General features: G+C 45.2%; 2 protein-coding genes across 5 annotated transcripts in view; one reads left to right on the top strand and one right to left on the bottom strand.

The window, feature by feature from the left end:
• The window catches only part of KIF2A (kinesin family member 2A), a 55,986-nt gene extending 53,985 nt beyond the window's left edge, over positions 1–2,001 (top strand). For all 4 annotated transcript variants that reach the window (XM_064438930.1, XM_064438931.1, XM_064438933.1 and 1 more), the window contains one exon: positions 213–2,001. In XM_064438930.1, coding sequence (XP_064295000.1) covers positions 213–298 — 86 coding nt within the window. In that variant the 3' untranslated portion in view covers positions 299–2,001. The remainder of the gene's footprint in view (positions 1–212) is intronic.
• On the bottom strand, positions 1,958–10,892 carry DIMT1 (DIM1 rRNA methyltransferase and ribosome maturation factor). The gene is made up of 12 exons (XM_064438935.1): positions 10,728–10,892; positions 10,411–10,484; positions 9,945–10,031; positions 9,497–9,558; positions 9,295–9,388; positions 9,158–9,207; positions 8,205–8,328; positions 8,001–8,093; positions 7,180–7,244; positions 6,833–6,896; positions 6,215–6,321; positions 1,958–5,461 (listed from the first exon to the last, which is right to left on the bottom strand). Exons 1-12 carry the CDS (start codon positions 10,786–10,788, stop codon positions 5,419–5,421), a joined length of 924 nt encoding a protein of 307 aa, XP_064295005.1. The 5' UTR covers positions 10,789–10,892; the 3' UTR covers positions 1,958–5,418.
• Positions 10,893–11,968: the final 1,076 nt, after the last annotated feature.

Raw genomic sequence — 11,968 nt, forward strand, 5'->3', positions numbered from 1 at the left:
ACTAAGTTGCTAAGCAGCTTGCTTGCATAGTGAGTATGGAATTTATGCTTATCTCAATTCAAGCTTATCTTGTAGTTTGTAGCATCAGCTGGTTTTGTGGAGGAACATTCTCTGCTGTGCATTAGGGCTGGGATGTGGAGCTTGAGGGCTTAGTTTCAGGATCTGCGTTGAGCCCAGGCACATCAGTACTCACTCTCTCTTTTTCATTAAAGATAAAGTGAAATCTTTCCGGGCAGCTCTACAAGAGGAGGAACAGGCCAGTAAACAGATCAACCCGAAAAGACCCCGCGCCCTTTGAAACGGGCCTTTGCTGCTAAAGGAATCCACGAACCCATACTGCTGTAGCACACTCTTGTTACAAAACCCAGTGGCCGTAAGAACTCAACTACTTGAAAGTGTAAAAACATTAGAAATGTCTGTGGAAATGTCCTGTTTCTTATTCACCTGAATGACATTTTCAGTTTTGTGTGAAATGCTCCTATGATGTCTACAAAATGCTTCTAGACCAGACAGCACAACCATGCAGGGTTCAGATCTGTGAAGCACTTTGTTTAAAATATTTCATTTATTCAAATTGTGAATTTCATGTTTGGAAACATTTGCCATGTTTTTGATAATGAAGTAAAACTGTGGCCATTAACAAGTCGCAGTATTTCCTTTTGACTATGTTCAGTTTTGTTACAAAGACCAGCTGTGCAGTTTTAAATTGTGTTTGCGTGCATGCCCACCTCACGAGTGGTTGTACATAACTTCTCTTCTACAGACAGCTGTGCTTACCTCTTCCCGTTGTGCCTTGATGAAGGCTACTTGACCCTAAACGTCCTCTTTCTGAAGCACAGCTTAAGAAACAACATTCCTTATTTGTCAATATAAATTACTTTTAGTGTGTGTACATTTGTAGTGTGTTTCTAGACTTTTTTTTTTTTTTGGTGGCTACTTTCATTTCACAGAATGTGCCATATCATTTGGGCAGGAACTGCAAGAGCTGTTAGAGTGAACAAACAGCTGGACATTCCATCCTCCTTGTAAAAAATCTGGAATCTAGACTTATCTGAATACCATAAAGAATGGGTATATGATTCTAACATTTCCTCTGTAATTAAAAAAAAAAAAAAAAAAAAAAAAGAAAAAATATAAATTAGTTGATGTATAATAAAGGGTAATGTTTAAGTACTGAGGAGAGTTGTATCTTAGCGTAATGCAGATATACAGTATGTGGTATGGTGTGATAATGCTGTCAGATTAAAGGTACTATCTGGCCTCTGTGTATGGTTAGCTGTTTAAAATATGGGGATCCAGCTAAACACATACATGTTGGCCTTTCACATACTGTTAAAATTTGCCTTTTGATGCATGACAAACTTACATGTCCATTAACCGTAGTTTGCAGGTAGTTTGAGTAGCTCTGTTGCTTTAAAAAGAAGTAGCTAATATCCATTTTTCCCTTTGTGCAGTGCCAGCAGCTGAAAAGTGGGGGGAAATTGCATCGTTTCAGGCTTTGGCACAATACCTCTACATAGCGCTAATAGAAATCCCACAAGTACCTGACTTCTCACAAATGGCGCCATGTGTATCAGCACTTTTTGGGTGGTGGCACTCAAGTTATTTTTGCAAGTCAGTATCCAAAAAAGATTGACCTTTCATATAAGAACTTCTTGTCAAAGAAAGAACTGTAGACCTCTCTAGGAGTTCTCCCTGTTTCCAGGAGTTTTCATCAGCAGACTTTCCCTTGGAACTGTTTAAAAATGACTTTTGGAATACAAGCCTGTTTGTTTGTGCCAGGCCTGAAGAGAAACAAAGGGAAGGCAATGAAAAGAGAGTTAAATAAACTGGGGATTCTTGTAGTGTTTAATGTTTGTATCTCCCATAGAAAGGTAGACTACGGGAAGATCTTGTCGCATCATGGTTAAAAATAAAAAAAATCCTGTGTGTAAACATGAAAACTGAAACAACAATGTAGATTTTACATAATGTGTTTAATAAATAAAGCTATTAAATGAATTACTGATGAGAATTTACTTCTGTGAAAGTTCTGTTGTGCTTTGGGAAGGGTTTCACTCTGTAAGCACATGGGAGTTACCGTTTTGAAAAGGCCTCTGATTTCAGAAGGAATATTTACTTCTGGAGCTGTCTCTTCTATACAAATTCCTCATTTAGGAAGAAGTTCCCCAGAGCACTGTCCTGACTTTAGTTTTGCAGCAGGTCCTAAAAGAAACCTCACCCATCTTTCTGAGCATTCATTTAAGAGCATCGTCCTTCACAGTTAAAAGAAAAAGCAGTGAAATAGAAGGCAGCAGCTTTTGGAAGCAGGTGATAGTACAGGTTATCCTATAATACCGGAGGGTTTCTTCAAAGCTGCTCTAGAGAAATCTTAGTTTCTAAAAAGCCTCTGACAATTGAGACATCCCACGTGAGAAACAGTGACTTCCGTACTCTACCTCCATGGGAGCCTAGAGCCGCAGCCAGGCTGTGGTTTGCAATGGGTACCAAAGAGGACAGGAAGGACAGAGGCAGATAGGATGCAGCACCTTTTTATGAAGCTTTGTAAATGACATGTTGAGAGACGGACTTTGTGATGGAGCCTGCTGTGAAGGTCAGCTCTAGACAGATACTGAAGCAGTATGAAGATAAACTGATTCAGCTGGTTATGGCACTTGAACTCCTGTAGCCCATTGCTGTGATGCACAGGAAGTACTTGAACAGGACTCAGACAAGATTATCTTGATTTCTGTCATGTAAAATAAAGGTATTTAGGAAGCGTGACACAATCTCCAAGCATGTTCCTTCTGTATAAAGGCAATTCTGCTTCCCAAGACAATCTCCCAGAACGCCTGCAAATTCAAGTGCAAACTTCTGTACATGTTTCTGAATCAATGACTTCTGAAAAATTACATCAGCTGTGAATAAAATTAAGTTAGACCTTAGAGGACTTTTGGGTAATTTGACTCTTCACCTACTGTGGTCTTGTGGAAAGAAGTCCACAATACATGAAAAAATTGCTGTAGGAGTCATGCCTTCACCCCTTCCTGATGCTACAGTTACTATTTACTGTTGTCCTGAATCACAAGACAGACCAAAATGGATTTTTCTTTCCACAGCTGCTACGCACAGTTAATGTAAACTTCCTTGGGAAAATTCTGCCTCGTCCTATAATAACAAATACACGTAATCCAGACTGTGTTAACACACGTCAGTAAGTCTTTGTCAGGTCACAGGCATGCATTGTTCTAAGACTCACTGAAAGCTTTGATCTATGATAAAGATCCTCCTTGCATTGAAGGGCAAAGTAGTTTTCTTATAAAAACAGCTGCTTGAAGTTACACTTGACAAAAACCCCCTCCTGTTTATGCTATAAGCAGTGGCCCTTTGGTAATTTTCTGCTGGTTCCTGCAGTGGTTTGATGGCAATAAGAAGCAGGTAAAGGACATGACACTGATAGTTTCCAGTATCTTAATAATGTTTTTGCATGGAATCGTAGCATAGAATTATAGACTCGTTAAGGTTGGAAAACACATCCAAGATCATCAAGTCCAACCATAAACCCAGCACCACCATGCATCTTCAACCATGTCCTGAAATGCCATGCCTATACATTTTTCATTAACCAGGATTGCTGATGAATGTTGAGTGGCTTGGCGAGCAGCTCCGCCAGCTCCCTCAATATTCCTGGATCCCATCCAGCCCCACAGACTTGTGAGTGTCCAGGTGCCACAGCAGGTCATAAACTGCTTCCTCCTGGATTATTGGGTTTATTCCGCTCCTCATCCCTGCCTTCCAGCTCCAAGGACTGAATACCCTGGGGACAGCTGGTCTGACTATTAAAGACTGAGGCAAAGAAGGCATTAAGTACATCAGCCTTTTCCTCATCCTCAGTGGTGTTGTTCCCCTCTGTATCCAAGAGGATGGAGATTCACCATGACTTCCTTTTTTGTGTTAAAAGTATTTGCAAAAACATTTTTTGTTATCCCTCACAACAGTACCCAGAGTGAGTTCTAGCTGGGCTTTTGCCTTTCTAATTTTCTCTGCGTGACCAAACAAGATCCCTGTACCCTTCTTGAGTTGCCTGCCCCTTCTTCCAAAAGTGGTAAACTCTCCTTTTTTCCCTTGGTCCCAGCAAAAGCCTCTGTTCAGCCAGGCCGGTCGCCTTCCTGGTGGTTTGTCTTACGGCACATGGGGACAGCCTGCTCCTGCACCTTCAAGAGTTCCTTCTTGAAAGGTACCCAGAATTCCTGGACCCCTTTGCCCTTCAGGACTGCCTCCCAAGGGACTCTCCCAACCGGTGCCATGAACAGGCCAAAGTGTGCTCTTCGGAAGTCCATGGTAGTGGTTCTGCTGACCCCCTTCTTACTTTGCCAAGAATCAAGAAATCAATCACATCACAGTTGCTATGCCCAAGACGGCCTCCAACCACCACATCTCCTACCAGTCCTCTGTTTGTGAACAGCAGGTCAAGCGGGGCACCTCCCGTGGCTGGCTCACTCACCAGCTGTGTCTTCCACACATTCCAGGAACCTCCTAGACTGTTTCCTCTGTGCTATGTTGTATTTCCAGCAGATATCCGGGAAGTTGAAGTCCCCCAAGAAAAAAAAGGCTATTGATTGTGAGACTTCTGTCAGTTGCTTTTAGAATGCTACATCTACCTCTTCATCCTGGTTGGGTGGTCTGTATCAGACCCCCAGCAGGATGTCTGCCTTGTTGGCCTTCCCCCTCATCCTTACCCATAAGCACTTGACCTTATCATCACAGTCATTGAACTCTATACGATCGAAATACTCCCTAACACACAGATGCACCCCACCGCCTCTCCTTCCCTTCTGAAGAGCTTAGAGCCATCCGTTGCAGTGCTCCAGTCATAAGAGTAAACTGTAAATGATACCAAGCCCACAAGATAAATACTTTTGTTTCTGAGAAACAGTTACTGGGATTTCTCCAAAAGAAGCAGATCACTTGCGTACAAAGGGAAGACAAGAGTGTTTAAATATGCCTTGAAACAAACAAGGAATATCCCAAACAAATTGAATGACTAGAACTCTTGTTTTGTGCCCAGACCAGACTTCTGGGTTGTACTGTTGAATATTGTTCAAGAATATACTGAGGTGAAGTCCATGATCAGAGAACACCAATTTCAGTTATGGCAACATTAATCGATGCTATTGGGTATATTTAAAAATACACTTGCATGTGGAGGTCCAGCACCTCACTTCAGTTGTGGAAGAACTGACTGCTTTTAAAATACAGAGCAGCAGCTTCTTGCTTACAGTCTGTGTTTTGCATGTAAGGCTTTCAGAAGAACCAGAGTGCATATGCTGTATTATGGTCCTTGCTTTTGTGGGAAGAGCTTGTCCCATTGCAGTCACTCTGGCTTGGGTAAGACTTTGGTGACAAAACACAGAACATCTTTCATTCGTCCAGCAGAGTCTATGAGAAATGGATGCCTTCTGAATTGAAGCCGTGCAGCAGTCTGAAAGAGTGAAATATTGATGTTACAATTTCTACTAATTTTTACTTCAGCTTAAGGCATTTCTAAGACGCGCTGGCTGGCAAAGAACATGGGAAAGGAGCACGAGAGCAGCCATCTCTCTTCTACTGCCATAAAGAACTGTTACAACCCTTAAACTTTTCGACAAATGTGCCATTTTAGAGATACAAATATATTTGCAGTGCTGTTAGTTACACTGCATCCTGCCAGGTTTACTCCGTTCCTTGCAGGAGCAGCAGCTGTATTAACTGGCACACTAAGAAACAGCTAGGAATTTTTATCTTAAATGAGGAAATAACTCATGTTGCCACTTAAATTAACTGACCAGAAGTAAGAGCAGAATATATCAGTTAACTACTCAGATTTCCAAATTATGCTCTACACTAAGGCCTAATCCTCAAGACAGACAGAGAAGGCATGTCTAAGTCCCCAGGGAAAGTATAATCACCAACTCCATCATTCAAGCCATTTTTAGAGGAGACACAGAAAGGCCTGGTATGCAAACACCAGAAATAGGGATCTTTAGTTGGTTCTCAATACTGTAAGCAGGAGTTAACACCTGTACAGGGTCTAGGCGTTTGTTCATGTTCAGGACTGGAAGCAAGGAGTGTCTGGCATTGAGAGGAAAACAGAGTTAGTCCTATTCCAGTGTAACCCAACACTAATCTGTGGTATGCAGGTGCAGGTAGAACCTGAAGCAGTGTAAAAGGAAGGTATAAAGATAAGAAAAAATACCTAATGAAATCATCTATATCCATTGAGCGGGCTCGTTTTTCAGAGTAACCCGTATTTTTCAGGACTGACTGAATTTTCTCTGCAATTTTGAAGTTTTCAGGTATCTCCTGCCAATGGCAAACAGGACACAAATTATTTGCTATTCACAGCACAGAAAAAGGTTCATTTAAATAATCTGTTCTTTTCCCACTTTTAGAATAGTTCTTGTTTCAAGTGATAGAAATCAATTGCATTTTTTCTTGTATGGATTATTGTATTCTTCCATCCTTGTATCTGAATTTTACACCTCAGCTCATTCACTAAAGATTAACCACAACAGTATTGCTAAGCAGACACAGCAAGTGTTGTCATTAGATTCTTACTGGATTGTTAGAAGTCCCTGGGACATGCACAGCCAATATATTAATAACATACATAGCTCTCAGGTTTTTCACTGTAATTTAGTGACCCTTTTAGATTTTTCTCTATGAAAAGAGGTGAGCTCTGCCCTCCTTCAAACACGCTTGGAATAACTTTAACGTATTAAGCTTTTCCATGTTACTTTTTGACTCTTATAAAAGTCAGTGTGTAGGTCACAGTACACAGGAATATAATTCAGTATATTAAAAAGGAACTTACTGTATTATGTAAGGAACAATGAATTCGGTAATTATGATCCAGCAACTGCTCTACAGCACTTGACCTGAAAGAAATACAAGTTTAGAATGGTACCTGAGCTTTAATGAGTTGTTTGTCTTTACTGTAAAAAACCATAACCACTACAAAGAGCTGTTCTTTTTAGAAGGCTGCCTAGTTTTCTTCTAAAAGATTTCTCTGTGGCCTCAGCATAAACCCTCCATCATGGTGCATCCCCAGCTGTGCTGGAGTGCATCTAACACTGTGCTATGCATTTGCAGAAAAGAAATGGTTAACTGGAAGGACTTTCAGCCTTGGAACCCAGATCTCCGTTAATAGAAGTTACTTACTTAAATGCTGCAGAGAGTGTCTTGTTTTTCCTAACAAAGGCTATCCTTACCAGACCATCCCACTCCTGAAATAAAAAATTTCAGAATTTACAGAAAGGAACAACTACAAACAAGAACAGGCACTGCTGACAATTTCACAACAATACTGACCACAAAACAAAAGTCTTTCTGGAAAATACCTTTCTAAAAAACACAAAACCAGTCCTGTCTTGGACAAATGGAGGAGAAAACACTTCACCCACAAAAACCTTTGAATCATTCTTTTTCGTGCCTAAGCACTACTGGCCAGGTCTTAAGCACTGAAAAAGCAGATACTTGAAGAAAATGTGGCTAACCTTGGGCAAGGCTGAAACACTCTTGAAGATCAAAGTGTTTTAAAAGTTCATTCTAAGAATACTACGCTGTAAGATCTGTCTTCTAAGATTATACACACTCGTCTGAAGATAAAACTTCTCCTAGGTACTGCTTCGATCATAACCAACAAAGTCATCAGCCAGACGGGCCTCTGGGAGATACAAACCATGGTGAAAGGGGCATTATCCCCGGTAACTCTCCAACTAACATGGAGACGGCATGTCAGTCTTGTCAGGAGTGCCGTAAACAAAAATCTGCACCGGCACTGATGGTGGCACCTTCAGGTAACAACTAACGCAAGCCTGATCAATAGAGGAGTAACTATTTTGGAATGATGTAAATGCAAATGAAGAGCTGGTACTTGGTCCCGAAAACAGCACAGGGAACTGAGTAATAAGTTAAAAGAAAGATGAAATGAACTATTATCACTAGTATGTTACATTGTTATTAGAGTACATAACGTTCACCTGGAAGTTGATAGGTGGTGGTGGGTTCTTTGGCTCTATTCTGACAACACTGGATTCAACTTTGGGAGGAGGCCTGAAGTTGTTCTTTCCAACCTGTTAGTCAGGAGAAGTCAGGCAGCTGTATGAATAGGCAATAAATCCTCACACTCCTAGAAACACTCTTCTATCTGTGACAGCACTGTTAGCTAATGCAGAATGATGTACCTTCATCAGATGGTCCACTCGAGCTAACAACTGTGTATTAATGGAGAGTCTGCAGTATAGTTTAGTTCCTGGTTTTGCAACCAAACGAAGTGCAAATTCCCTTTGAAACATAAGTATTGCACACCTGAGAATAACAGAAATGAGCAAATAAATTATACACAATCAACTGTTATATCAAAAGCCAACTAACAGACTTGGAAAACACAGTATTTGTCTCAGCGCTTAAAAGCAATACAAGTTTGTCATAAACAAATCCTGCCTTTTTTAGCTCAGAGGGTGTTTAAAAAAACCCCACAAAATCTGGTGAAACCATCTAAATCTCCTTAAAGGTACAATAGAATTTCTTTCTTTATACTGCTAAATGGATCAGGATCAAAGAAACAGAGGCTAGTCCCAGAGATTTGTGCCCAACTGCAACAAATACTGTTGAGTAATTCTGCCATCAGTTCTTCAAATCCAAACTCAATGGCTCCAAACATTGACCAGTGATGCCACTAACATTACCGCTTCAGTGACAGAAATCAGGAACTGCTGACCTATTGAACCGAAGTACCTGGGCAGTTATAGTTTTGGACCAGACAAAGGAAGTATCTTGGCTTCGATTCTACCCTTTCCACCCTTCCTTTCCAAGGCACGAAGGCATCTGAAATGCGGCAATGCCCAACTTATCCCTGGAATAACAACTGGTTATAGTACTACTGTGAAGAGGCACAACTCCTGTTTTCATCAGCTGGACACTCATTGATGCCAAGACTAAATTTTCTCCTCATACTTAACACACCAACATAAACTGATTTCCAGGCACTGGCAGTTTTCATATTACAGAAAAAAATGTCATGCGGCTCTGATCCATCAAATTGATATTTAAGAACTAAAAAAATTGACTTAGGAACTATTTTTAAAATTATCTTTTTTTTCTATCAGGTAATACAGAGCTCTGCTCCTCCACATACCTGAAAAAAGGTCTATGAAGCAACAACTTGAAAACGAAAGGTGAAGAAATCTGAGAAAAAGAGCAATAGCATTAGTTAACTTCTGGGTAATTATTGTTTAAAAAGAAAAAAGTTTTGTCATGTTGTTTAGCCCATACCTGGTAAGGCAAGTTAGCCACACATGCATCAAAGAACGGTAAGTCTGTTTTCAAGATATCTCCAACCTTGATTTCAAGTTTGTTCGCCAGACACCTGGGGGAAAACACACCGGGCTTATCCTCAGAGAAGCACGTTGTCAAAGTCTGTGCCACATCAGCTCCACCGCTTCCAGTGCTCGCTGTTTTCACAGCTGATACTTACGTGCCCTGGACTCTCTTCTGAAGTTCACCAACAAGCCTAGGGTCAATTTCACAAGCAATAACCTGAAAACAAAGTAAATATTTGCAACTTTATGTAGCTCCTCCCTTTGGGATTAAGATTTCAATTGTAAAAAAAACACTATCTATTGCTACAGGTTTAAATAATTCTGGAAAACTTCCGATTCAGTGATGCACCTTCCTCCCTCCCCAAAAACATGCAGCAACTTCCCACAAAAATGGATAGCAGCAATATACTTTGATAAAACCATACAAGATTTACATCAATGGTTAAAAACTTACTGGAATTATGCAAACGTTAGGAAAAACATCCCTAGTGTAATTCTAGTTATTTGAATCAAGCAGATGAAGATCCTTCTGTTTGCCACAGTCTAAGTCACAACGTGGTTTGAGCTGGAGAAGGTGTGTGTGGAGAGGGAATTCACGCTTACTTTTTTTACTTTCTCTAACATCTTTACTGTCAGGTTGCCGGTTCCTGGGCCTACTTCCAGAATGACATCTGTGCGTCGTAGGGCAGCCTAAGAACAAACGGCAGTCCAGTTATTTCCTTAGAACAGACTTTAAGCAACCATTTAATTTTAGAAGGAAAGGTACAGGATGTAAGCGCAGCTCAGTAAAGGGCAGAAATCAGGTTGCAGAGGAGTGTGAAGATCGATTACAAAGGGATGGGAGGGAACCAGTGAACACATGACGGATCTTTAAGCTCATTCAGGAGAGATCGTTGGCAAGTAAAGAAAAGTAAGCGAAGAGCCACTTCCAAAGCAGTGGAAGTAAGCTAAGGCACTTCCAAAGCGGTGAAGCATGGCACGGACGGGAGGTCCCTCCACGACCACGGCAAGGACAGGCTCAGGGGAGGGCCGGGCATCGGGACAGGCTTCCCCGCGCCCAGCCACCCACCTTCTCGATGATGCTGTTGACGACGAGGGGGTTCTTCAGGATGTGCTGGCCGGCCCCGGTGTTGAAGAGGATGCCTGGGGCAGAGGGGGTCGTTACCGCCGGCTGCAGCCGCACCCCGCCGCAACCCGGCCACCCCCGCTCCCGCCGGCCCGCACCGCGCTCCCGCACCGCGCCGCCCTCCCCGCCGCGCCGCCGGCGAGGCCACTCCACCGCCGAACCGTTTCGCCAGCGAGGCCCAGAGCGAGGGCGGGTATCGCCCGGGCCCGGCCACGGGCTCCCTCCCCGGGGCGCCGCCGCCCAGCCCGCCCCGCACTCACCGCTAGCGCGGCCCTCCCGGCGCTCCTGCCGCGGCCGCTTCCCCGCCCGCACCTTCGGCATGGCGGCGGCGGCGGCGGGCGGCTCGGCTCCGCTCCGGCCGGCACGGCCACACGTCCCGCACACGTGCTGCCCGGGACTACAACTCCCGGCGCGCACGGCGTCACGGGCGGGGCAGCGCCCCCTGGCGGGGCGGCGGGCTCTGCGCGCCGGCTCCGGGGCCGCAGCGCGGGTTGCCGGGTTTTTCCGGGACAGAACGCGACCTTCCTTAGAGAAGGGAGAGGGGCGCGAGCGGAGCGCGCGGCCGCAGAGGGGCAGGCGTGCTGTGCAGCAGCGTCACCCTGCGCGGGCGAAACCGGCTCGGCTGCGCGGGCAGCGCGTGGCGCCAGGCCGCCCGGGGAAGGGACGCTACGGCGGAGAGACCGAAACGTGGGAATATAGCGGTCCCTAACGTCGTAGCGACCGACGGCGGGCCCGCCGGCTAAATGCACGGTACCTGACGAACGGCGAGCGGGCCGTCGGCCGCCTTGGCTGCTCAGGCGTGGATTTACTGCCGCGCGGTGAGGGCGATACCGTGGGGAGGTAACTAACCGGAGAGACACCCGTTCCAGACAGCCGTGGGGGAGCAGAAGGCGGGGAAACCCGAGGGAGAACAGACCGCCAGGGGAAGGAGGAAATAAACTTTTTTTTTTTCCTTTATGGTGGATTTACTCTGGGTCAGAATATTCAGCGTTACGCCGTTGCATATAATCAGCTAGACCTGCTTCTTCCTTGACCAGTCCTGGAGGAACCTCCACTGCTCCAGTACCTGCCACCTCCTACAAGCCTGATGTTTCAGCGTTGAAGAAATTATTGGAAAGGTGATTCCCGGCCATCTCGGCTGGTGAAGCAGAAGGACACGGGCGCTCCGCCCGTTCGCTGCCTGAGGCGGAGCCGTAGGACGCAGTCGCTCCCCGCCGCCGGCAGCCGGGGCGGGCGCTGCGGGATGGAAGGAACAGGCCGAGCCGCGGGGAGCGCGGCCAGAGGGCTGCGGCGCCTCCCTCCGTCACTTCCAGCCGCCCGAACCCCGGCCCGCCAGGGCAGAGCCGCTGCCCGGCGCTGACGGGACGCACGCGCCGGGCGCCAGGCGGGCACGCCGGGGGAGCGCCCTGGCGGCGCCACCACCCCGGAACTGGGAACGGCGGCCGCCCGACCCGTGCGCGCCCGCCGCGCGCCGCTGGTGCCTCGCCCGGCTTTCCGGGGA

Source organism: Phalacrocorax carbo, chromosome Z (genome assembly GCF_963921805.1).
Source record: "Phalacrocorax carbo chromosome Z, bPhaCar2.1, whole genome shotgun sequence".
Lineage (NCBI taxonomy): Eukaryota > Metazoa > Chordata > Aves > Suliformes > Phalacrocoracidae > Phalacrocorax > Phalacrocorax carbo.

What these genes read in the sequence shown, in the direction of transcription:
- DIMT1 (XM_064438935.1), bottom strand. Translation starts at nt 10,788, where the DNA reads ATGCCGAAGGTGCGGGCGGGGAAGCGGCCGCGGCAGGAGCGCCGGGAG. An exon ending in TCAACAGCATCATCGAGAAG is followed by an intron (nt 10,032 to 10,410) that starts GTGGGTGGCTGG and finishes GTTTGTTCTTAG; the next exon opens with GCTGCCCTACGACGCACAGA. An exon ending in CTTCATAGACCTTTTTTCAG is followed by an intron (nt 8,329 to 9,157) that starts GTATGTGGAGGA and finishes TGTTATTCTCAG; the next exon opens with GTGTGCAATACTTATGTTTC.